Genomic DNA, 26,803 nt, shown 5'->3' on the forward strand with positions numbered 1-26,803 from the left:
CGTAGAAGATGAAGAGAGAAGACGGCGTAGAAGATGAAAAGAGAAGACATCGTTAAAGATGGATGACGACGGTGGTGTGCGTACAAGATGATGAAGACGGTGGCATGGACAATGATGAAGAGGGTGAAGACGGAGCTTGCCGACTCGAGAAGAACGCGGAAGGACTAGGTTTGTGCTCGATAGGATAGTGGGTCGTATCTTCGGAGAGAGCTCAAACCTTGCATGCATTACATCACGTTCTTGGTTCTTCTTGGTTCTTATCCATGAGATAAGTTAGAGCTTGTTTTCATTCTCATGACAAGCTCTAGCTCATTGGAAACGGATTCCGGATGCGTTGCATGTTGCATGTGCAAGGGTGATGATTTTCCCGATATACCATATTGAGAGGTTACACCTCTATGACCATGAGAAAATCATCACTCACTCTTTTGCATGTTTTCACCTTGTGTAGTGGTAGCTCTTGTCGTCCTCTTTCCGGCAAAATTGGTTTCACCTCAATCGGAGTTTCCAAGCTCGAGATATTGCCGTTTTCGTATCGCAGTTTAAAGGAAAAAAGGGAAGGGCGGTAGTACCGGTCAGGTACCGGTTTGGTCTCTGCGAGACAATGCATCTGGTCCGGTATTGACCCGGTACCGACCCGGTAGTACCGCTCGAGCGGTAGTACCGCTTGTGGTACCGCTTTGGGCCGATTTGGGCCGATTTCTGACCGTTTTCTGCGCAGTTCGCGCGCGAGCGGTAGTACCGCTTCGACAAGCGGTAGTACCGCTTTGGGCGCGGATCTGACCATTTTCTCAGCCCCAACAGCTATATTTTGCAGCCCCTATTTATACCTCTCTTCCACCTCCGCCCAAACCAACCCTGCACCTCCACTCTCTCTCCTCTATTGTTGACCTTGGGTTATTTCTTCCTCCTCTTGATCCCCCCACTATTTGTTGCATATTTTTGGGGGAAAGGAGAGAGGAGATCTAGATCTAGAGCTTCACCAATTGAATCCTCCTCTAAGTGAGAGGATCTTGCTAGATCTATATCTTGGAGTTTCTTGGTGTTTCTCCTCCTTTGTTCTTCCTCCTCTTGATCCCCCCACTATTTATTGCATATTTTTGGGGGAAAGGAGAGAGGAGATCTAGATCTAGAGCTTCACCAATTGAATCCTCCTCTAAGTGAGAGGATCTTGCTAGATCTAGATCTTGGAGTTTCTTGGTGTTTCTCCTCCTTTGTTCTTCCTTCCTTATTCCCCCAATTGCTTCTTCTAGCTTTGTTGGAATTTGGGAGAGAAGAACTTGGGCATCCTAGTGGTGTTCTTAGTCATTGCATTAGGTGCATGGGTTGTGCTCTCTCCAGGGTTTCGATTTCGTAGGGTGTGTGTGTTCTTCCTTAGTGGATCTTGGTGATAGGGTTCCTTAGTGGAGCATTAGAAGAGTTCCTCTTGTGGGGCATTGGAAGGGTTCCTTCGTGGGGCATTGGACGGGTTCCTTCGTGGGGCATTGGTAGCGTTCCTTTGGTGGAGCATTGGAAGGGTTCTTTGTGTGGAGCATTGGATGAGTTCCTATGGTGGAGCATTGAAGATGTGCAGCTATGGAGTCTAGCTTTGTGATGTACTAGCTCCATAGGGTGTTGGGAGCATCCTTGTGTGTGTGGAGCTCGCCCCAACCTTGTGAAGGAATCACCGCCTCGACCGGTGCCTTAGTGGAAGAGGGAGAGCACCTCCGTGGAGCTCTCTCGAGGAAGAAGGTGAGGCCTTCCTTCGTGGTGTGGCCGTCTAGTCTCTTGTGTGAGACTAGCACCTCCTCAACGCAGACGTACTTCCTGTTGTGGAAGGAACTGTGGTAAACAAACCTCAACTCGCCTCCGCGTCCTCCGGTTATCTCGCACCTTACTCTTACTATCTTGTTGATTCCTTTACTTGTTGCACATGTCCTAGTATCCTTGTAGGAACATCACCTTTGCCAAAGCTATCACATTTACCTTCTGTTGCGCTAAAATTGGAAAAGGCTAAAACTTGCCACACCGCCTATTCACCCCCCCCTCTAGGCGACGTCCTCGAACATTCAATTGGTATCAGAGCTAGGGCTCTCTTATCTTGTTGGGCTTCACCGCCTAGAGATTATGACGTCGGCTAGAGGATTAGTGCACATTTCTCCCTATACATTTGATGGCACTAATTATGATGCTTGGAAATTCTACATGCTTGATTATTTTAGGGACATGCACCCACATGTGGAGTGAATTCTTGATATGGGTTTTTCTCCTCCTAAGGATCCACAAAATCCAACTTTTGAGGAGAAGAAAAATTCTTATCTAGATGCTCAAGCTACTAAAGTCCTTTGCCGTGTTGTGAGTCATGTAGTGATTTCCTCCATTACGCCTTTTCGGAGTGCTCATGAGGTTTGGACAAAGCTTCGAGATACATATGGTGGATCCAAGACCATTGAGGATGATCACGCTCCTTCCACTTCACCAACGTGTGGTAAGACACAAGGTAATGGTATAGTGAGTGGTGATGAATATTGCATTGTTGATGGTGAGCGCTCTCTTGATGATTCTTCATCTCTATCACATTGCAATGTCTCATCTTTGGACTTTAACACTTGTAGCACTATAAATGATTTACATGCTAGTGTTGATAGTCCTTGCATATCTTCATCCCATGATGATATGCTTCTCTTGTCGTGTTGCCATAATGAAGATACTTTTCTTTCCTCTAGTATTTGTGTGACTAACAATGTAGAGGAAACCAAAGATACTATGGGCCAAGACAAGATCTTGGATGGAGCTTAAAGGAGTTCATCTTCTTCATCATCGCACGGTTCCTACACTTGCCTTATGGCTAAGGCTTCTAAGGTATCTCCTTCCTTGGAACCCTATCTATCTAGTGATGATGAGGATGATGATATGGAAGGACTTAATGTTGCTTCCTTAAACAAGTTGGGAGAGTCGGTTTATCATGCTCTTCCTAAGAAGAAACTTGTTCGCTCTAACTTCATGAAAATCTTCAATTTTGCCATTAAGAGCACAAAACTTATTGAGAAAAAGGAAGAGCATGAGCACGAGCATGCACACGAGATTATAAAACTTGGTAAAGCTCTTAAAGAACTAGATGCCACCAAAGAAACTCTTGAAGAGAACTTTGCTATGAGGATACTTATGGAAAGGGAATCTCATGATAGAGCTTTAGAGGTGGCACATGATTTTCAAATTAAAAATGAGAAGCTAGTTAGTGCTAATGATAAACTCCTTGAGGATTTTGAGCTTCTCAAAAGTAGCTCTAGGGCTATTGAGAGTGAGCTCATCAAACTCACCGAGTCTCTTGAGCAATTTAAAGCTCTCAACCTAATAGAGCTTGCTAAGTTGCCTTCTCCTTGTACTATGATTGATAATGCTTGTGCTACTAACTCTACCTCTTGTGAAGTTTCCATCTTGAAGGAGAATGTTGAGCTAAGGGCTCAACTTGCTTTGCTAACAAGCAATTATGAGAAATTGGAAGAGAACTATGGAAAGCTTTCTAGCTCCCATGATGATCTTCTAGTCTCTCATAATTTGCTAAAGTTAGCCCATGAGGCTATCATGACAAAGGTAAAATCTTGTGTGCCTCATGTGAGTACTAGCACTACCTCTCAAAATGCTATTTTGCCATGTGCTAGTGCTTTTAGTTCACCCACTCATGCTATTGACTTATCTTGTGGTGAACTACCTTGTTCTACAATTCCTTGTGCTAGTGCTAGTAAATCACCCACCCATGCTATTGCTATATCTTGTGGTGAATTTTTTTTTCGAAAAGGAGGCATAAGCCCCAGCCTCTGCATCGATTGATGCATTCGGCCTTTTATTGCTTTATTTAAAAGTTGAAGTTTTACAAAAAATTACATCACGGGTCACACAGGGTCGATACATGTATCAACCATCTAAAAAAGAGAGAAAATATGAGACGGCTCTGCATCATCATGTTAATCTATGATCAAAACGCCAGCTGCACTGGCTGTATATATCCCGAGCAACCATATCCAGCCGGTTGCACCCAGTAGCCAAATCCTGATGCCTCTCCATTGGTTGTAGGTAAGACCACATACGGATCCAATGGGTAGCCAGCGGTATAACCTGCATAAAAGAAGTAGTTTTTGCTTTATTAAAAATATAGTCATTCCTCACGTTCCAGATAGCCCAAAGTAAAGCACAAACACCAACTCGGATTTGTACTTTATCTTTCTTTACAACTCCCGCTAGCCAATTGCCAAATAAATTTGTAATATTCTTTGGGGGAATTATATTGAAGGCCATGTGCACAATACGCCACACAACTTTTGCTAGCGGGTAACTAATGAATAAATGTTGTATTGATTCATCTTGATTACAAAAACAACATTTCTTACTACCATGCCAATTTCTTTTGGCCAAATTATCTTTCGTGAGTAGGACTCGACGATGAAGGAACCACATAAAAATCCTAATTTTTAGCGGAACCTTAATTTTCCATAGGTATTTCCGAAGAAATCTAGTATGGTCATTCATATAATCTAGATATAAAGATTTGACCGTAAAAGACCCAGATGTTGTAAGCTTCCAAGTAAACGTATCTGGTTGTGTGGTTAGGTATACATTCATTAGACGCTGCACCAAATGAATCCATCTATCAGCTCTAGTACCAGATAGTGCCTGTCTAAAACCAATGTTTAAAGGCACCTGAGCCATGACATTGGCCAAAGAAACTTGTTTTCTTTGGACAATATTATATAATGATGGATATTGATGTGCCAAAGGTGTACCACCTAACCAAGTATCTTCCCAGAACCTAATACTCTCACCATTCCCAACATTGAAAGAACCTCGTTCAAAAAAATTGTCCATAACTTTCATAAGGCCTTTCCAAAAAGGCGAGTCTGAGGATTTTGCCTTTACTTGCGACAAAGATTTGGAGTGTAAATATTTATTCTGTAGGAGCTCTTGCCATACTCCTTGCTCAGTTAAGAGTTTAAAGAGCCACTTGCTCAATAAACACTTGTTTTTTATCTCCAAAACCTCCACCCCCAAACCCCCTTGATCTTTGGGTCTGCAAATGATATTCCACCGAGTAAGTCTATACTTCTTCTTGTGGCCATCACTTTGCCAGAAAAATCTTGATCTATAAAAATCCAATCTTTTTCGTACCCCTATTGGTATTTCAAAGAAAGATAGCATGAACATAGGGAGGCTTGTTAGCACTGAATTGATAAGAACCAGGCGATCCCCATACGAGAGTAATTTACCGATCCAACTTGAGAGTTTCCTCTCGAACCGGTCTTCCACCGGCTTCCATTCACCATTTTTTAGCTTTCTAAAATGAATGGGAATTCCCAAATACCTAACAGGGAAAGAGCCAACTTCGCAACCAAAAAGATTTCTGTAATCCTCTTGTGCATCTTTCGCCTTACCAAAACAAAAAACTTCACTTTTGTGAAAAATTATCTTAAGTCCCGAGAGCTGCTCGAAAATGCACAAAATGAGCTTCATATTAAGAGCTTTCTCCATATTATGCTCCATAAAAATGATTGTATCATCGGCGTATTGTAAAATTGATATTCCCCTGTCAACTAAATGTGGAATCAGCCCATCCACTTGGCCATCTTCTTTCGCTCTGGCGATTAAGATTGCCAACATATCTGCTATGAGGTTAAATAACATTGGTGATAGAGGATCACCTTGTCTTAAACCTTTGTGTGTCTGAAAGTAATGACCTATGTCATCATTTACCTTAATGCCAACGCTACCCCGACTGACAAACTCGTTCACCCATGTACACCATTTAGGATCAAATCCTTTCATGCGCAAAACTTGTTGTAAAAATGGCCATTTAACCTTATCGTATGCCTTTTCAAAATCAATCTTAAGTAACACGCCGTCCATTTTCTTCCTATGAAGTTCATGGATCGTTTCATGCAAAATCAGTACCCCTTCTAAAATATGTCTCCCTGGCATAAAGGCTGTTTGAGTTGGTCTAATAACTAAATGTGCAACCTTTGTTACACGATTAGTACCAACTTTTGTGAAAATTTTAAAACTTACGTTCAACAAACATATAGGTCTATATTGTTGAATCTGAACAGCATTATCCTTCTTGGGAAGCAAAATAATGGTACCATAGTTTAATTGAAAGAGAGGCAAGTCCCCTTGTTGGAATTTCTCAAACAACTTCATAAGGTCATATTTAATAACTTCCCAGAAAGTTTGATAAAACTCAGCAGGGAAACCATCTGGACCTGGTGCTTTATTTTTCTCCATTTGTATAATGGCATCATGGACCTCCTTCTCAATAAAGTTGGCAGAGAGGATACTATTTTCCTCGTCTGACAATTGTGGGATATCATCAATTGTATTTTCCAATAAGGAAAAATAGTTTCGAGTGGGCGGCCCAAAAAGCGTCTTGTAAAAGTTTGTGATATAAGCCTTTAAATTTTCATGTCCAATTATTGTACCCTCATCTTGTTCTAGTTGGAAGATCTTCTTCCTTCGATGTTTTCCATTTGCTATTAAATGGAAGTATTTTGTATTATTTCCTCCTTCCTGAACATGCTTAACCTTTGCACGTTGAGCCCATTTGGTCTCCTCATCTCTACGCAATTTGGCAACCTGCTCATGTGCTTCTCTCATTACCTCTCTCTCAGAGGCATCTAGAGGTATAGTTTCAGCTTTAATATCAAGACTTTCAATGATATCAAGAAGGCGTTGCTTTTCCTTTTTATAAACACTACTTTGGTCCCTTGCCCAACCCCTCAAATATTTTCGAAGGTGGCGGATCTTGTTCTGCCAGACCTCCTGATGACCCACAAGTATAGGGGATCGCAACAGTCTTCGAGGGAAGTAAAACCCAATTTATTGATTCGACACAAGGGGAGACAAAGAACACTTGGAAGCCTTAACAGCGGAGTTGTCAATTCAGCTGCACCTGGAAACAGACTTGCTCGCAAGAGTTTATCAGTAGTAACAGTTTTATAGCAGTAGCAGTAGTGAAATAACAGCAGCAGAGTAACAAAGACAGCAGTAGTGATTTTAGTAAACAGCAGGATTAAAATACTGTAGGCACGGGGACGGATGATGGGCGTTGCATGGATGAGAGAAACTCATGTAACAATCATAGCAGGGCATTTGCAGATAATAATAAAACGGTGTCCAAGTACAAAGCAATCAATAGGCATGTGTTCCATATATAGTCGTGCGTGCTCGCAATGAGAAACTTGCACAACATCTTTTGTCCTACCAGCCGGTGGCAGCCGGGCCTCAAGGGAAACTACTGGATATTAAGGTACTCCTTTTAATAGAGTACCGGAGCAAAGCATTAACACTCCGTGAACACATGTGATCCTCACATCGCTACCATCCCCTCCGGTTGTCCCAATTCTTGTCACTTCGGGGCCATTGGTTCCGGACAGCGACATGTGTATACAACTTATAGGTAAGACCATAAACAATGAATATCTTGATGAAGCAATAACATGTTCAGATCTGAGATCATGGCACTCGGGCCCTAGTGACAAGCATTAAGCATAACAAGTTGCAACAATATCATCAAAGTACCAATTGCGGACACTAGGCACTATGCCCTAACAATCTTATGCTATTACATGACCAATCTCATCCAATCCCTACCATCCCCTTCGGCCTACAGCGGGGGAATTACTCACACATGGATGGGGGAAACATTGCTGGTTGATGTAGAGGCGTTGGCGGTGATGGCGGCGATGATCTCCTCCAATTCCCCGTCCCGGCGGAGTGCCAGAACGGAGACTTCTGGCTCCCGCGACGGAGTTTCGCGATGTGGCGGCGTTCTGGAGGGTTTCTGGCGACTTCGACTTCTCTCAGTGCGTTTTTAGGTCGAGGCCGATAAATAGTCCGAAGGAGGGCGTCGGAGGCCGGCCGAGGGGGCCACACCACAGGGCCGCGCGGCCCCCCCTGGGCCGCGCCGCCCTATGGTGTGGGGCCCTCGGGCCTCCACTTCAATTGTCCTTCTGGCTCCGTTAGTTTCCTGGGAAAATAGGGCCTTCTGCATAAATTCCGAAGATTTTCCCGAAAGTTGGATTTCTGCACAAAAACGAGACACCAGAGCAGTTCTGCTGAAAACAGCGTTAGTCCGAGTTAGTTGCATCCAAAATACACAAATTAGAGGCAAAACAATAGCAAAAGTGTTCGGGAAAGTAGATACGTTTTGGACGTATCAACTCCCCCCAAGCTTAGCTTATTGCTTGTCCTCAAGCAATTCAGTTAACAACTGAGCGATAAAAGAACTTTCACGAACACATTTGCTCATATGATGTATATATTCTCATGCAATGGCTAATACTCAAGCAGTTCATAATGAGATACATGCAAATAAGATCATCTAACAGCTATGTCAATCAAGGAGAGGTACCAACAATTAATAATGAGCATCATGAATCATGTATATAAGCAGGATTGCAATGTTCATAAGAGAGTATGATAAAGTGGTATCTCGCTTGCCTGTATTTGGTTGGCAAAACATAAATGCCCGGGCACCTCTGGAGTTCATAGAAAGACTAGAAGTAGTGATTGTCAAAAGATAAATGCATCAAAGTTATACCACAATCAATCATATTTTGAGACAAGCATATTATACTAAGAATGACAGTTGTGCTCTCAAGATAGTGCTCAAAGAAATAATGGAGACACAACATAAAAGTAAAAGATTGACCCTTCGCAGAGGGAAGCAGGGATTAACATGCGCTAGAGCTTTTTATTTTTATAAAGACAGGAGTAAAATTATTTTGAGAGGTGTTTGTTGTTGTCAACGAATGGTAATGGGTACACTAACTACCTCGCCAACCGGACTTTCAAGAGCGGCTCCCATGAATTATTGCATATTTATTTGGCACTCCTTCCAACCTTTCTTTCACAAACCATGGCTAACCGAATCCTCGGGTGCCTGCCAACAATCTCATACCATGAAGGAGCGCCTTTTTATTTTAGTTTTATTATGATGATGACACTCCCCACAACCTTTGCTTACACAAGCCATGGCTAACCGAATCCTTCGGGTGCCGTCCAACAATCACAAACCATGGAGGAGTGTCTATTTAAGTTAATTAATTCGGGACTGGGAATCCCATTGCCAGCTCTTTTTGCAAAATTATTGGATAAGCGGATGTGCCACTAGTCCATATGAGAGTCCGTCAAAAGTAAATGACAAGGTTGAAAGCTAAACACCACATACTTCCTCATGAGCTATGAAACTGTTGATCGCCAAAACCCACCGGCGGGCAGCGGCCTGTCAACACGGTAGAGCCGGGAAGAGCCTAGAGCTGTGGCTGGCTGAGACCCCTCCGAGCGACGGCCCGCAATGCTCTTCTGGTCACACGCGGCGATGCGAAGTGCAAGGGCGTGCCACCTGACCTATACCTGGTCAGGAAGGTGATGGGGATGCCTCGCTTAGTTCCTGCATGGCATACACGTAAACATTAAATCAGAGCCTCGATCGGCTCTCAGGTTATCCTGTGAATCGGCTCAAAGAGCCGATCCACCCATGATCCGTACGGGGTGCACGAATACTTGGTGATCCTGCTTGATCAAGATAAAGCTAATGAGATCTACGACGATTTAGGGTTTTCACCGCATAATCGGATCATCCTACTCCAGGTTGGGCCTCGCGGCCACGCACGGTGCTCGTAAGCCGATCCTAAACAAGGCCACACAACCAACGTGACGTTGATCATCGGAACATCCTGTTTAGGACTTGCGAACGCCACCCTACGTGCCGCTGGATCCTCCCCCCCCTTCGTAAGGCCTAACTATTGCAGATATTAAACTAATCCTTGCAGAGCAAGGAGCAATCGTAACGGATCAGATCTACTAGATGATGAACAAGCAGGGTGCCGCCCCCACGCCTGAGATAGGCGTGAGGGCGGCTAGACATGCGAGGGTTGCACTACATAAGCATGTTTATACGAAGAGCTATGCTAACCCTAACACATCTATGATAACTACGTTGCCCGCCATCAAAGACGCTTCAGTACGGGCAACGCATGAACAACGTGGGGCTTGTGCTGCCTAGATCGCAAGATGCGATCTAGGCAGCATGTCGCTTACCTGATTGAAACCCTCGAGACGAAGGAGTTGGCGATGCGCCGAGATTGGTTTGTTTTGGGGTGAACGTTGTGTTGTTGTTTATTCCATAAACCCTAGATACATATTTATAGTCCAGCGGACTTTCTAACGTGGGAATATCCCACCGTGCGCGATACAAATTCTAAATCTTGATCTAAGATATAACCTACTATAATTAAAGATACACGGGCAAACTAGCCCAAATTCTCCGTGCAAGGCCGCTTCAGAGATCTTCCACGTGTAGTCCTCTAAGCCCATCTCTCTTACGGCCCACCTCTGGATTTGTCCAAAATCTGGTGATAACACATGCCCCCCTGGTTTTGGAAATAATTTTTCCAAAATCATTTAAGCTTTCCTTTCGAAGGGTCATGTCGTTGCAGAGCAGAGCTGTTGCAGTATCCGTTATCATTATGCCCTGTCTCCTCAGCTTCTCTGCAAAATTCGATAGCTCTGGCGTCATCTCCTTGGAAACTGTAATGACAGTAAATTTCCACCAGGCTCCTCATTATTTAACTGTGCCGATCGATTAACTTTCTTCATCTCCTTCCTCTGTTCCAGCCATCGGCACCCAAAAAACCCTCTTCTCCCTCAGCAATGTCTTCCTCTTCCTCCTCCTTCTCAAACCTTTTCCCCCCATTCTCGCCGAAGAAGAATGAGGACAAACCTTCTTTCGAAGTGAACCCCCTCCCCTCCGATGATGAGAAGAAAGAAGGAGAAGCAGCGAAGGCCAAGGCCTTCCCCTCCATCAAGCTCCCGCCGAAGAAGCGCTCCCGCATGTGGGCGGACAGCGAGGATGACGACGAAGAAGAAGAAGAGGAGGAAGAAGATGAATCTTCCTCTTCCGCCGGGTACCCGCCAACCAAGCGCTTTCGCTCCTGGGCGGACAGCGAGGACGATGATGATGACGAGGAGGAAGAGGCTCCGGCCACAGGCTGGGGTAGCAGCGACGAGGAGTTCCCCGGGAGCAGCGCCGACGACATCGACGGCGGTGACGACGAGGACAGCGACGATTAGTAGAAATAGGACTAGCAGTAGCAGTGCGCTAGGCACTAGATCCCTCTTTTGAGAGCTATCGGCTCTTTCTTGTAAAGCCGCTCCTCTGACTTAATGAAATTGTTCTTTTGATTCATCTTTCAACTGCCCCAATTTCATTCCTCCCTCCTGCCATGTCAAGACCGATAGCAATGTATCGATTTTTTCCTTCTTTTGGCCGCCCATGAAGCTGGATTCTTATGTCGATTAGCTCGTAGGCCAAGAACTTCTCAATTTCAGGCTGCGATTTGGTATCTGACCATATTTTTTCGCAATCCCAATCCCTTAGCCGATGACTATTCATCGGCTATTTTGAGAATCCAATCCCTGTGCAGCGACAGGACAGTCCAAAACCTGTACAAGCCGACGGCCTCCCTTCCTGATTCCTCTCCATAGCTTCAGCAATCTTCTTTCGCGAACAGAACTGCTTCCAGAGAGGATAACAACGCAGGATCAATCGATGCAATCTCGATGTAGTCCGTTGCCCCCCGAGTCTTCATCAAGGCGAGGACAGTCGTGAGCTAACCACATGTGTCACCATCAGCCTCCGAATCGTAATGCCAGCCGATTCCATCAAAATCGGCTCTCTAAAGAACCTCTAGGGCGAGCTGCCCCCCGAGCCTTCATCAAGGCAAGAATACCGGCGAGGATGCATAAATCGTTGATCAGCTTTCTTCTACCGAACATCGACGTCACTGTAAACCCTTGAACACATAGCCAGTAGGTCTTGGTCCCGTGCAACTGTACTAGAGTCGATGGCCGCGCATCGGCTTTGCTTCGTGCGAAATTTTTTTTATTTGGCCGATTTTTCTCCTTAATCGGCCCCCAATGTTCCACTGCACGCAAGTCTGCACATGTTTATCTGCACACGTTCATCTGACTACATGCCCCCCGAGCCGAATCTGCCAAATGATTGCAGATATCGGCTTTCTTGGTAAGTCAGGGCACTGCACTTGCACGTCGACTTCGCAAAGATTCATGCTGACTTCCATCTGCCGACGTGGCCGCTGCCCAGTAGATCGTTGCTGACCATAAACAGAATATGTGCAGAAGATAATTTTGGCCGATTGCGGGAATCGGCCTCCACATTGCTTGCTCGATGAAGGTTTTGTAATGTTCCTCCATAAAATTTTTGGGGCCGATCACAAGGATCAGCCTCGCACGGTTTGCTCATTGGTTTAATCTTGCTACTCGGTTAGGCTGGATAAAACCAACCCAACCTCTGACTTGATGCGCCTGCTGTCATCCACCTTGAGTGCATCGTATAATCGTGGAGCACTAAGCTCTGTCGGCAAGACGAGCACCATGTTTGTGCCAGCCGATGTTTCATCATCGGCTTTCTTTTGCTTGGGACGCCACTCCATCCTCCGTGGACGACCCTCTTCATCCAGGGCTCGCTGAATCTTCGCAGCCAGATCAGGCCGTGCCTTCCTTAGCGTATGCAAGTATAACCTTTCGGCTTCCTCCAGGCCGCGCAACCGCTGAACCCTGCGTTTCTGTGAACGGCTGAGTCCGTCAGGGCACCACCTTGGACGGTGGTACCTGTCTTCTTCTTCTTCTAGTCCCTCGTCTTCTGAATCCTCAAGATCTGCCCAACGAGGTGACTCAGCGCGTTTGCTTGGTGGTGGGAGAGGCCCTAAGCGCTCAAACACAGACACGTTGGCTGCCTCCTTCTTCTTCTTGTTGCATTCTGGGCAATTGCCGATTGTGGGCAATCGGCTCATTCCTGAATCCCAGCAGTGTCTGAAGAAAGGGCAGTCCCAGTGTCTGGCGTTGTCATCTTGCCCCCTTGGCCTGTCCATGGCACGGCGCTCGTGCTCCTCCTCATCGCGATCCTGCCGACGATGTCTTCTGGCTTCTCTAGCCAGACAATCTCCTTCATCATCACAGTTGGACCGTCGGCGTTGGTCATACTGACTCACATATTTGTTGAGGAGGTGATCAGAGAGAGGTCGCTGATATCTTATGTTCTTCACTTCTCCCTCTGTGACGTAGCGCTTGCCATCATGATGGAGCCGATCGCGTGGAGCGGCCTCTTCTGTGTCCTTGCTATGAGAGCAGCTGCCCTCATCTCCATCTTTGCCAGAGTGGTTCCCAGGCCCCACCATGTTGATGCTGAACGTGGGACCTGGCTGGCAGCCCTCGGGGTAGATGACTTCTACCATGTTAACGGCGGGGAAGGGCTGGGTGTCTACCTTCATGGCGTATTGGTTGAAAATTAAACGCCCCTTCTCTATCGCCGCTTGGATGTGCTGACGCCACACCCTGCAGTCGTTGGTGGCATGGGAAAGCGAGTTGTGGAATTTGCAGTACGGCTTTCCGTTTAGCTCTTGCGCCGTAGGGAACTTGAGACCTTCAGGAATCGTCAACTGTTTCTCCTTAAGCAGGAGGTCGAAGATTTGTTCAGTCTTGGTCACGTCAAAATCAAATCCCCTGGGCGGCCCTGGTGGCTTTACCCATTTGCAGGATACGGGGGTTCCTCCCCGAGTCCACTCAGCCACTGCTATTTCTTGGTCTCCCGCAGGCACTTCACCTTCCTCTGTATCGACCATGACTACTGCACGCTTGAACTTGTCTTGGTACAGGTCTGGGTGGCGCTGTTCATATGCTGATAGTTTCTGAACCATGTGCGCCAGCGAGGGATAATCTGCTTTGGGAGGCCATGTCCTTGAGCTGTGTTGCAAGGCCAGCTACTGCCAATTCGACTGCTTCCTTTTCAGTTATACGAACCGAATAACATCGGTTCCTAAGATTCCTGAAGCGCTGGATGTACTCTGTCACCGTTTCTCCGCGCTTCTGACGTAGTTGCGCTAGATCGGCAATGCTAGACTCGGAAGCTTCTGAATGGTATTGCGTATGGAACTGTTCTTCCAATTGCTTCCAAGACTGGATGGAGTTTGCTGGCAAAGAGGTATACCATCCAAAAGCCGATCCTGTGAGGGACTGTGAAAAGAGCCTCACGCGTAGCTGATCCGACACTGAAGCCGGTCCTAGTTGCGCCAAATATCGGCCGATGTGCTCGATGGAGCTGGAGCCATCCGATCCACTGAATTTGGAGAAGTCAGGGAGCCGATATTTAGGTGGCAGCGGGATCATCTCGTACTCGTCGGGGTACGGCTTGGAATAGCCGATTGCCCTCCTTTTCGGCATAATGCCGAACTGGTCTCTCAGTATGGTACTGATCTGATCCGCCGTCTTGGCTGCGGGAGATGTATTACGAAGATTCGCCGGGGTGGCGTACTTAGCCAGCCATGTTTGCTTTTCCAGCTACGAGCCAGCTGCAGGAGCTGGGCTCGGGAGTTTCGTCGGGGTGGCGTACTTAGTTAGCCACGTATGGTTCTCAAGCTCTGTTGCTGACGTTCCTCCCGTTTGCGCCGGAGTCCCTGACGTTGTGGCCTGGTTTGAGAGTGGCCAGTTGCCACAATCTGGCACATACGTGCACGCGTATCCTTGAGGGATCTCCTTGGGCGCCTCAGCCAAGAACTGGTAGTCACTAGGGTCACCACCGATCTTGTAGACGACGAATGCCGGTGTAGCCGGCACTTCAGCTGGTGCTGCCAACGCATATGGCAGCGGTGGACGGGACTGGAGTGGCAACTCTCCTTGGTGCGTCCCGAGAGCTGGTCCTGACGGCGAGTGCGGTGGCTCATGATCTCCTGGATCACGCGCAGAGCGAGACGCTCCAACACGTTGACCAAGTTTTCAGAGTGGCGGTGTAGCGAGTGAGCCACCAAGTAGTTGATCTCCTGCCGTAGGGCCACAGTGCGTTCCTCCGACGGGGGCAGAGAGATCTATCCCATCGAGTGCACCTTGTGGTGAGAACCCCTTCCATCGATGCCATGGGTACGGGTTCTCCGAAAAGAGCCGATGAGGTCGGCTTCGAGGGTGGCCTTGATCTCGTCATGTTTCTTCTTGAGCTCAGCAGGCAGCTCCTCGTAGGTGGCGGCGTGCCGTCCGCCGCCATCTCAGATGTAGATGGCGATGTGGTTGATGTAGATGATTGTCCCACCGGGCGTGCCAGAATGTGTTGATCGCCAAAACCCACCGGCGGGCAGCGGCCTGTCAACACGGTAGAGCCGGGAAGAGCCTAGAGCTGCGGCTGGCTGAGACCCCTCCGAGCGACGGCCCGCAATGCTCTTCTGGTCACACGCGGCGATGCGAAGTGCAAGTGCGTGCCACCTGACCTATACCTGGTCGGGGAAGGTGATGGGGATGCCTCGCTTAGTTCTGCATGGCATACACGTAAACATTAAATCGAGCCTCGATCGGCTCTCAGGTTATCCTGTGAATCGGCTCAAAGAGCCGATCCACCCATGATCCGTACGGGGTGCACGAATACTTGGTGATCCTGCTTGATCAAGATAAAGCTAATGAGATCTACGACGATTTAGGGTTTTCACCGCATAATCGGATCATCCTACTCCAGGTTGGGCCTCGCGGCCACGCACGGTGCTCGTAAGCCGATCCTAAACAAGGCCACACAACCAACGTGACGTTGATCATCAGAACATCCTGTTTAGGACTTGCGAACGCCACCCTACGTGCCGCTGGATCCTCCCCCCCTTCGTAAGGCCTAACTATTGCAGATATTAAACTAATCCTTGCAGAGCAAGGAGCAATCGTAACGGATCAGATCTACTAGATGATGAACAAGCAGGGTGCCGCCCCCACGCCTGAGATAGGCGTGAGGGCGGCTAGACATGCGAGGGTTGCACTACGTAAGCATGTTTATACGAAGAGCTATGCTAACCCTAACACATCTATGATAACTACGTTGCCCGCCATCAAAGACGCTTCAGTACGGGCAACGCATGAACAACGTGGGGCTTGTGCTGCCTAGATCGCAAGATGCGATCTAGGCAGCATGTCGCTTACCTGATTGAAACCCTCGAGACGAAGGAGTTGGCGATGCGCCGAGATTGGTTTGTTTTGGGGTGAACGTTGTGTTGTTGTTTATTCCATAAACCCTAGATACATATTTATAGTCCAGCGGACTTTCTAACGTGGGAATATCCCACCGTGTGCGATACAAATTCTAAATCTTGATCTAAGATATAACCTACTATAATTAAAGATACACGGGCAAACTAGCCCAAATTCTCCGTGCAAGGCCGCTTCAGAGATCTTCCACGTGTAGTCCTCTAAGCCCATCTCTCTTACGGCCCACCTCTGGATTTGTCCAAAATCTGGTGATAACACAAACATAAACACAAATTAAGAAGCATTTTGAAGGTTTTAAAGGTAGCGCATGAGAATTTACTTGGAATGGTATGAAATGCCATGCATAGGTATTTATGGTGGACACTCTGGAATAACTTGGTTTTCATGTGTTTGGAAGCACGAGCAGCGTTCCCGCTCAGTACAAGTGAAGGCTAGCAATAGACTAGGGAGCGACAAATCAAGAGAGCGATGCTTGTCATAATCATGCTTGCGGCAAAATAAATTAACGGAGGCATAAAAGTGATACAAGAACTCTGAAGCAATATAGATCATCGAGGCTTAATTGACTTTTTGTTCAGTCATATGCATGTGTGAGCATGTGCCAAGTCGATATAAATGAATTATTCAGAGGAGGATACCACAATGCCATACTTACTTATGAATAAAGCAATGCAAGCAAACATCCATGACATGCTACTCATATTAATAAATTGGAGCTAAACATGAGAGATCATGAACTACTAGACTTTCTCAAATAACATATACCTCACATGAACCAACTAAGCATGCTCACATGGATGAGTATATGTACAAAAATGAAAACAAATAGAGTTCATACCAGCCTCTCACCACAATCAGATTGTCGTAGATCGTCATTATTGCCCTTTTCACTTGTGCAGCTTGGATAATATGAAATGAAAACCACGCTCCAGCCACCGAAGACCATTGAACTCATAAAGAACTTTACAAACCAGAGAAGAACAGAAAATATTTTTGGTGTTTTCGAATTGCAAACAAGAACAAAAGGAAACAAGCAAACAAAGTAAAATCTTTTTGGGTTTTCTTATAGCAAACTAGCAATAGCAAATAAAGCGAAACAAATGCAAGAAACCAAAGCAAACAATTGGTGAAGAGAAACAACAGAAATATTTTTGGTCTTTTTGTGTTTTGGGAAGGAAACAAAACAAAAACAAGAAATAGCAAACTAAAAGAAACACAGAAAAGCGAGATGGCAGAAATCTGCCAAAACCTGACAGCAGTACAGAAATCGATTTTTACAAAAATCTTACGTTGCTCAGATCGAAAAGTGTTCAACTAATGAAAGTTAGATAACAACCTGGGGAACCTGCACAAAAATTTGCAGCTCAAAACGACGCTCTGGCTATTTTTGACAATTTTTACGGTAACGTTCCAGAATCTGTTTTCAGGCAGCATTTCCCCAAATATCATCTTCCTCTCATTAGAAAACCACTCAAACGAACAAAGCAAGTATGTGCAAGTATCCAGCAACCATAATATGCAAAGAATGAGTGATGCTGGTATACCTCCCCCCAAGCTTAGGCTTTTGGCCTAAGTGGAGTTCAATCCCATCGATCCCATGAAGTAGTGTCTCCGTAATATGAAGATGGGTCGTATTCCGGGTATGTGCTAGAAGAAGCACCCGGATATGTGACGGTGTGGTCGTAGGAGGTCCCGACGTCCTCGGAGTCATGTTGCTGGTGGAAGTCTCTTATCTTCAAATGTTCATCCACCTCCTCCTTAGTGCACGACCATGACTGCCTGTCAATACACAACAAACCAGGTTGGGGAAGAGGGATTTCCTTCTCCTCCCCATCAGAAAACAACATTCTATACACCATACTATCTAAAGTAGAGTCAGTAGTAACAAAATGATGACTCTTCATAGCAGTAATATCGAGTCTCCTAGGGGCCAATGGCACATCATTAGGATCAATAGGAAGATTAAGAAAAGTTAAAACACGCAGCGCAATAGTTCCTCCAAAAATAGGCCCCCTGGTAGTCAGGCGGCGAGCAATAAGAGCACCAAGGTGATAGGAGGTTTGACCAGTAAGTGCAATATTCAGGAAAGCAAGATGGTAGCTAGAGATATTACTAGTGTTCTCCCTACCAAGAATGCTAGTAGCAATGTAGTATGCAAAATATTTAATGGCGGGGAGTTGAATGTTCCTTATCTTGCCCCGCTGAATGGTGCGACAATCATCGTCGGTAATCCCGCGGTAGAGCTCCAGCAAGTCCCGGGGGTTGTCATCAATCCTACTTGCTGTACCTATAGGGGCAATATCCAAGGCACAACAAAAATCCTTCAATGGCATGGTCACAGTATTACCATAAATCCTGAACGCAACCGTTGGCTCATAGTGTTTGTTGTTGAACTGGAAACTCTCGACGAAGATTTTGGTGAGCAAGTAGTATTGCTCCCTTTCATCGCCCATATAAGTGGTTAACCCTGCCCTATTGACAAGGGTTAAGAAATCCTCCAGTATCCCTGCATTCCTTAGAAAATCATAACATGGAAAAGTAGAAGCATTAGGAGGACCGTTGTCCTCTTCAGGCGCGAAGCTAGGCGCAAGGATGTCTTCATTGTATGATTGCCTAATCCGAGTGGCGGCCCTAGAAGGCCTCCCGGTGCTGGTTGTCCCCTTCTTGAATAACTCTCCAAAGCTAAACTTCTTCATAGCTTCTCTGAAATTTTCAACAAATGACATAAAAATTTGATTTGGTGACATATAATTGAGGGAAACTACCATAGAAACTTGGTAGAGTACTAATCATGCATCAAAACTAGTTTCTACCACTTAGAACAAGCATGCAAGCTCACTAAACATGTTACCTACAGCAGCAAAATATTCAAGAAATACTCAACCAAACGAAATTCTACTTGGATGGGCGGAGGAGTCACATACCGAAGAGCAAATGTGCCAAATTTCAGACAGAAATCTGGGCCGAGCAAAGAGATCGAGAAATCTAGAGCTCTGGAGCAAAAACGCGAGTGAGATGAACTTGGTACGATTTTTTCGGGAGAGAGAAGAGTCTGGGAGGAAGAGATGGCAAAGTGGGGCAGAGGGGGACCCACACCACATGGTGGCGTGGCCACCTCCTTGGCCGCGCCGGCCTGTGGTCTGGCGCCCTCTGGTGCCCCACAGGTCATCCTCTGGTGCTCCCAGGTGCCTCGTCGAAAAATAGGACCAACGGTATAATTTTTGTGAATTTTTGAAAACTTTGAAAAACGCACATTTCTGGGTATTTAGTTTATTATTACTGGCCAGGAAAAATTTCGAAATCTTCAAATAACTAAAGAACTTTGAAAATTAAAAAGTGCTACAGCAACTAGAGCAAGTGGAGGAAGAAAGATATGTTGTTTACCTCTCTATGTATATAAAAGGTATTTGTTAACAAGGTTGATCAAGTCTTGTCACCAAATAAATTTTACATAGCATAAGAAGAAATAAACCTCAAATCAATCATGTTACCTTGAATTGTATTGATATGGATCCAATCACGAGAGTTTGATATTCTTCTTTAGGCTCATATATAGGACAATCAATAGTTCCCACTTTGATAGTTCTCACATTAGAAATAGTATTAACTCCACACGCTTTCTCAATCCTCTTGGGAAAATAAACGGTATGCTCCCTATCATCAACATTGAAAGTAACCTTTCCTTTGTTGCAATCAATAACAGCCCCTGCGGTGTTAAGAAAAGGTCTCCCAAGAATAATAGACATATTATCATCTTCAGGCATTTCCAACACAACAAAATCAGTTAATATCAAGCAGTTAGTAGTAACTTGAACAGGAACATTCTCATATATACCAACAGGAATAGCAGTAGATTTATCAGCCATTTGCAAAGATATATCAGTAGGTATCAACTTATCTAAGTAAAGTCTCTTATAAAGAGAAAAAGGCATAACACTAACACCGGCTCCCAAGTCACATAGAGCAGTTTTAACATAATTATTCTTAATAGAACAAGGAATAGTAGGTATACCTGGGTCGCCCAACTTCTTTGGAATTTTGCCATTGAAAGAGTAATTAGCCAGCATAGTGGAAATTTCCTCATTGGGGATTTTCCTTTTGTTAGTAACAATATCTTTCATATACTTTGAATAAGGAGGCAATTTTATAGCATCAGTCAAAGGGATTTGCAAGAATAAAGGTTTCATCCAATCGCAAAATTTATTATAGTGTTCTTCTTCCTTTGATTTTAGTTTCTTAGCAGGAAAAGGCATTTGCTTTTGCACCCAAGGTTCTCTTTCATTACCATGTTTCTCAGCAATAAAGTCTTCTTTAGTATACTTTTTATTTTTAGCATGCTTTTCAGGTTCTTCTTCAACCTCTTCTTTATCAGGAGTATCATTCTTATCATTATCATGTTCATTATCATGTTCATTACCACTTTCAGTTTCAGCATCAGAAATAGAAATACTATTAGGATCATTAACAGGTTCAGAGGATTCTACAACATTTTTATGTTTCTTCTTCTTTTTCTTCCTAGAATGAGCACTAGGTTCAATGCGTTGAGAATCTTGTTCAATTCTTTTGGGATGCCCTTCAGGATATAGAGGATCCTGGGTAGAGACACCACCTCTAGTTGTTACTTCATAAGCATGTTTCTCTTTAGAATTATTCCCTAACAAGTCATTTTGCACTTTAGTGAGTTGATCAATTTGAGTTTGAATCATTTGAAAATGTTTAACAAGCATCTTAACATCATTGGAGGTTCTCTCCACAATATCATGCAATTCACTAATAGCTTGAGAATTTTCCATTAAATGATTCTCTACTCTCATATTAAAATTTTCTTGCTTAACAATATAATTATCAAACTCATCTAAGCATTGTGCAGGAGGTTTCGAATACGGAATATCTTCCCTAGTAAAGCGTTGAAGGGAGTTTACCTCAATCATGGATGAAGGGGGAATTATCTCACATATATCTTCTATAGGAGGTAGATTCTTCACATCTTCAGATTTAATACCTTTCTCCTTGAGAGACTTCTTGGCTTCCCTCATATCTTCATCATTCAATTCAATTAAACCCCGCTTCTTCAATATTGGAGTTGGAGTCGGTTCAGGCGTAGTCCATTCATCATGATTCCGGCTTATTTTAGCCAATAATTCCTCAAATTGCCCTGGAGTTCTTTTCCTGAAAACACAACCAGCACAACTATCCAGGTATGCCCTAGACTCAATGGTTAGTCCACTATAAAATATATCAAGTAAATCATGCTTTTCCAAATCATGCTCAGGCCGAGCTCTAATAAGAGAGCAGAATCTCGACCAAGCCTCAGGCAATTTCTCTTCATCTCCCTGATTAAAGTTATAAATTCTCTGCAAAGCAGCATGTTGAGCACTAGCAGGAAAGTATTTGCGGAAGAAAACATCAAGCAATTCTTTCGGACTTTTAATAGAATTTGGTGGCAAATTATTATACCAAGTTTTAGCATCATCCTTTAATGAGAATGGAAATATTTTAGCAACAAAGTAAGTACGCATCTTAACATCATCAGAAAACAAGCTACTAAGAGTAGATAATTCAGTCATGTGTTCAACAGCACTTTCTTTTTCAGTACCACAAAAGGGTGTTTTCTCAACAATAGCTATATGAGATAGATCAAGAGAAAAATCATAATCTTTATCCCTAATGTTTATAGGAGATGTGGCAAACTTAGGATCAGGAGACAGTTTATATCTAACAGCATGTTCTGCAAGCAACTTTTTAATTTTTCTTGCATCAGTAGTAGCATTGCATTTTTCAATAAAATCATCATTAAGCTCCACATAATCTTCCTCAGGATCATCACTAAAATAATCAAGTTCAGGTGAACTAACAGGTGTAGTAGCATTAGGAGTTTCAGTATTTTCAATTTGTCTAGACCTAGCAATTGTAGCATCTAGAAAAGATCCCAATGAACCACTATCATCAAGCACAGCAGAAGCATTATCAATATTATGAGAGTGTTCAGATTCAGCAGAAGTACCCGCATGCGAAGCATGTGGCGGTGAAACAAGTTTATCAATCACAGATGGTGAATCAAGAGCAGCAGAGGTATTCAGAATTGTACCTTTTCTTGTAGTGGATGGTAATATGGCGATCTTAGTATCGCGAGGTTTACCCATGATGGAGAATTTGCAGCGAACAATATTAATCCAAGTGAACTTCCAAATAAAGCTATGCTCCCCGGCAACGGCGCCAGAAAATAGTCTTGATGACCCACAAGTATAGGGGATCGCAACAGTCTTCGAGGGAAGTAAAACCCAATTTATTGATTCGACACAAGGGGAGACAAAGAACACTTGGAAGCCTTAACAGCGGAGCTGTCAATTCAGCTGCACCTGGAAACAGACTTGCTCGCAAGAGTTTATCAGTAGTAACAGTTTTATAGCAGTAGCTTGATAGTGAAATAACAAAGCAGAGTAACAAAGACAGCAGTAGTGATTTTAGTAAACAGCAGGATTAAAATACTGTAGGCATGGGGACGGATGACGGGCGTTGCATGGATGAGAGAAACTCATGTAACAATCATAGCAGGGCATTTGCAGATAATAATAAAACGGTGTCCAAGTACAAAGCAATCAATAGGCATGTGTTCCATATATAGTCGTGCGTGCTCGCAATGAGAAACTTGCACAACATCTTTTGTCCTACCAGCCGGTGGCAGCCGGGCCTCAAGGGAAACTACTGGATATTAAGGTACTCCTTTTAATAGAGTACCGGAGCAAAGCATTAACACTCCGTGAATACATGTGATCCTCACATCGCTACCATCCCCTCCGGTTGTCCCAATTCTTGTCACTTCGGGGCCATTGGTTCCGGACAGCGACATGTGTATACAACTTATAGGTAAGACCATAAACAATGAATATCTTGATGAAGCAATAACATGTTCAGATCTGAGATCATGGCACTCGGGCCCTAGTGACAAGCATTAAGCATAACAAGTTGCAACAATATCATCAAAGTACCAATTGCGGACACTAGGCACTATGCCCTAACAATCTTATGCTATTACATGACCAATCTCATCCAATCCCTACCATCCCCTTCGGCCTACAGCGGGGGAATTACTCACACATGGATGGGGGAAACATTGCTGGTTGATGTAGAGGCGTTGGCGGTGATGGCGGCGATGATCTCCTCCAATTCCCCGTCCCGGCGGAGTGCCAGAACGGAGACTTCTGGCTCCCGCGACGGAGTTTCGCGATGTGGCGGCGTTCTGGAGGGTTTCTGGCGACTTCGACTTCTCTCAGTGCGTTTTTAGGTCGAGGCCGATAAATAGTCCGAAGGAGGGCGTCGGAGGCCGGCCGAGGGGGCCACACCACAGGGCCGCGCGGGCCCCCCCTAGGCCGCGCCGCCCTATGGTGTGGGGCCCTCGGGCCTCCACTTCAATTGTCCTTCTGGCTCCGTTAGTTTCCTGGGAAAATAGGGCCTTCTGCATAAATTCCGAAGATTTTCCCGAAAGTTGGATTTCTGCACAAAAACGAGACACCAGAGCAGTTCTGCTGAAAACAGCGTTAGTCCGAGTTAGTTGCATCCAAAATACACAAATTAGAGGCAAAACAATAGCAAAAGTGTTCGGGAAAGTAGATACGTTTTGGACGTATCACCTCCATAGGAGTATTGCCACGAGAAATGGAAGCCCACTCTCTGGCAACCATATCATAGAACCCTTCTTTTCGTAACCACGACAGTTCAAAAGAGAAAATAGACTTATTACCCCGATGAGCTTGTTCACCTGAGTCAATAAGTAGGGGAGTGTGATCAGAGCCCGCCCTTGTGAGAGCTCTAACCGAGACCAAAGGAAATTTTTGTTCCCAAGAAACACTAGCTAGAATTCTGTCTAGCTTTTCATAAGTAGGGTTTACTTTTCTATTGGCCCAAGTAAATTGCCTACCCGACAATGCTAATTCTCTCAAGTCTAAGCTCTCGATGATAGCATTAAAAATAAACGGCCATCTCGAATTAAAGTTGTTATTATTTTTCTCTTCCTGTCTACGAATGATGTTAAAATCACCACCTACCAACATTGGTAGAGGATTATCGTCACAAAAACGAACTAATTCAGCCAAGAATTCCCCCTTCTGGGCATCCTGAGCTGCACCATAAACAGCCACCAAGGACCATTCAAAATTATCAGACTTGGAGGAAAGGTGAAACTTGACACACCTATCCCCCGAAATGATGTTCTTAACGTTTAACGACTGTGCATTTATCCCCACAAGAATGCCCCCCGACCTACCTTGTGGAGGTAAACAATACCAAGCAAAATCCAGACCCCCTGATATATTTTTTAGAAAGGGTGCCGAAAAATTATCCCTCCCAGTTTCTAGTACCGCAAAGAAATCAAGTTTATGTTCCCGAATTGTTTCATTCACTACCGCGTGCTTGGCTACGTCTTTGAAGCCGTCACTATTCCAAAAGCTACCCTTCATTTTGAAACCTTTATAGACTTGATTCTAATACTACGTCTCACTACCTTAACCTCTGCATTCTTTTTGTTGCATTCTCTCTTCTTTTTCTTTTTAACAGGAAGATTCTGGTCCTTATGACCTAGAGAGCCTTGTTGCTCTTCTTCCTCTAAATCGTCACTGAGATCAGTAGCTTGATCAAGAGCTAAGCATTGAGAAGACTCCCCACCCTTAACTTTATCTTCGTTTTTCTTAAGCATTATCAAAGTCCGTTGTAAATCTGTATCTTTTAAAATCTTAACAGAGGTTTCTATTTGAGAAGGAGAGGCGCCTAAACACACACCTAATTTAGATGCTCTATGAACAACAACCTCATTGGGAATAGAAGTTAAAGAAAATCTGGAAATAAAATCAGTACCTGCATCCCGATTTTGGGCAATCTTCTGCGCCCTCTCTAGCTGTGTGGCGTCCGCATTGGGTTGCGCCTTGATCCGCTCGCTCGAGCGAATGCCACCTAAAGGAACGCCACCAAAAGCGATCACGTCTTCTTGCGAGTATCTCCCGCCTAGAAAAACTCCAGTTCCCAGAGGGGTGTGCGGTGAAGAGGTGGGGCTGCGACATGCACTCCCTCCTGGAGTACATGGCAAGCTCGCCAAAGCTACATGCATGTCCTTGGCCTTCTGCCGTGGGTTGCATGCGCGGAGCGACGCTACAGACTCGGCCGCGTCGGAAGCAGTAACAGAAACATTGGCCTCCTGCCATGTCTCACTCTGAGAAGAAAACAAAAAATCATGTTCTAGTGCTACTGGTCGTTCACGTTCAAGATAAGATGCTTGTGAATTACATACCACTGTATCATGATCTGAAACTGGAGTAGCGTCTACCTGCTGGGTGGACTTTGCTGAAACAGAAAGATTATTTTGGCTGGATGGTGTTGAAACATACGTAGGAGACTTTGATGCATGGCCACTCTTTAGTGGTGTAACTGCAAAACAATCTACTCCAGAAAATTCTGTCTGAGCTGCACGCACTAAGGCAGCCTCTTCTTCTCTCATTATTTTGATAGAGCTAGGCTTCACAACAACTGGCACTTTCGTGGTCGAGGAAAGCTTCTTAAGAACCTCAGCCGAAGACCACTCGGTTTTGTCAATAGTTTTTCCAGTCGCACCAAAGAGTTGCGACACAGCCTGCTGCGGCCTATCAAAGCAGCAGGTTGGAGCCGAAAACGCAAGCGGCGAGGGAAGGCCTTCATCCTCCTCAGCCCGATCACCCCAAAGTCTCCTAGGTACGAACACTTTTAGATTTCCTTCCGATGCAGCAATGCATGTAGGAGTTTCCAAAACAATAGATCCAACAGTCACGACAGTGTTATGTTTTGGTGTTTGTGTCTGATCAAATGTCACTGAAGATTTAGATGGTGGTTTTTCAGAGTTCTTCATCTCTGTTTTATTACCAAGATTTGACTCATGTTTCCCTTCTCCTTGGCCTTTATCCTCAGCATCATCGTTTGCCTCTTGCATATGAACATCTGGCAGCACTGGAGGATTATAACCTTCAACCTCAAAAGTGACCCCATAACCCTCACCATCATAAGTGTGATCGGTGCCCCCCGGGATCTGATCAATACTCGTCACTTGGACATACATTCTCACCACTGAGTGCTTTCTCGTGAAATCCATATCAATCTCTAGTGCCTTCCCAATTAAAGATCCCACTGCGAAAAGAGCTAAATAATCGCAGCGCAATTTATATGGGCATCCACTCACTCTAACCCAAGCCTCTTCTAGCTTGAAGTTGTCCACTGGAGCTGCTGTCCACTCATCGAAGATCAAGAATAATCCTTTAGGAGCATCGATAGGGACTGATGAAATTTTAACTAACCGAGACAAATCTGCCTTAGTAGGGAATATTGTTTTGTAAATGTTATCCTCAACTTTTTCGAGGTTCCATTGGTGTTCGCCGGGAACAATCCATCCCAGCTCTTTAATCACCTGTTCAGCTGTCAAGCATCCTCCATCCACACGAATTCTAGCCACTTTGCCACTGTCATGTTTGAAACTGAGTTCATCAGACGCTGGTATCTCAAAAATTCTCAGCTCACTACGGCAAAGCCCATATGTAGTTGCCGTTGGCTTTGGCATAGAAAGTAGCGGACAGTTCTGTTTTAGATGTGTTGCTCTCTCGCAATAAATGCAAAGAACGGCGGTGCAGTCCTCTGCCATATGACCTGTGAGACTGCAACGAAAACAAAGGGTCTTGTCAGCCTTTTTAGAGGACTTGGACCCTGCCTCTGTGACAACATCGGCCGCCAT

The 26,803-nt window shown here is 44.9% G+C and overlaps 1 protein-coding gene across 1 annotated transcript; it reads right to left on the bottom strand.

Annotated features, from left to right (window-relative positions):
• Positions 1-3,955: 3,955 nt before the first annotated feature.
• Positions 3,956-26,803, bottom strand: LOC139838058 (uncharacterized). The gene is made up of 7 exons (XM_071827411.1): positions 25,340-26,803; positions 24,910-25,261; positions 24,560-24,771; positions 23,773-24,509; positions 15,697-15,718; positions 4,641-6,786; positions 3,956-4,095 (listed from the first exon to the last, which is right to left on the bottom strand). Exons 1-7 carry the CDS (start codon positions 26,801-26,803, stop codon positions 3,956-3,958), a joined length of 5,073 nt encoding a protein of 1,690 aa, XP_071683512.1.

Source organism: Lolium perenne, chromosome 3, assembly GCF_019359855.2.
Source record: "Lolium perenne isolate Kyuss_39 chromosome 3, Kyuss_2.0, whole genome shotgun sequence".
Classification (NCBI taxonomy): domain Eukaryota; kingdom Viridiplantae; phylum Streptophyta; class Magnoliopsida; order Poales; family Poaceae; genus Lolium; species Lolium perenne.

Bases quoted from the DNA above. Each gene is read 5' to 3' on its own strand.
- LOC139838058 (XM_071827411.1), bottom strand. From the start codon at position 26,803: ATGGCGGCCGATGTTGTCACAGAGGCAGGGTCCAAGTCCTCTAAAAAG. The intron at 15,719-23,772 runs GTCGTGGTTACG...TTGCTCTGCAAG, and splicing joins TCTATTTTCTCTTTTGAACT to GATTAGTTTAATATCTGCAA. The intron at 4,096-4,640 runs GTACTAGAGCTG...TCTTTTATGCAG, and splicing joins TTTTAGACAGGCACTATCTG to GTTATACCGCTGGCTACCCA.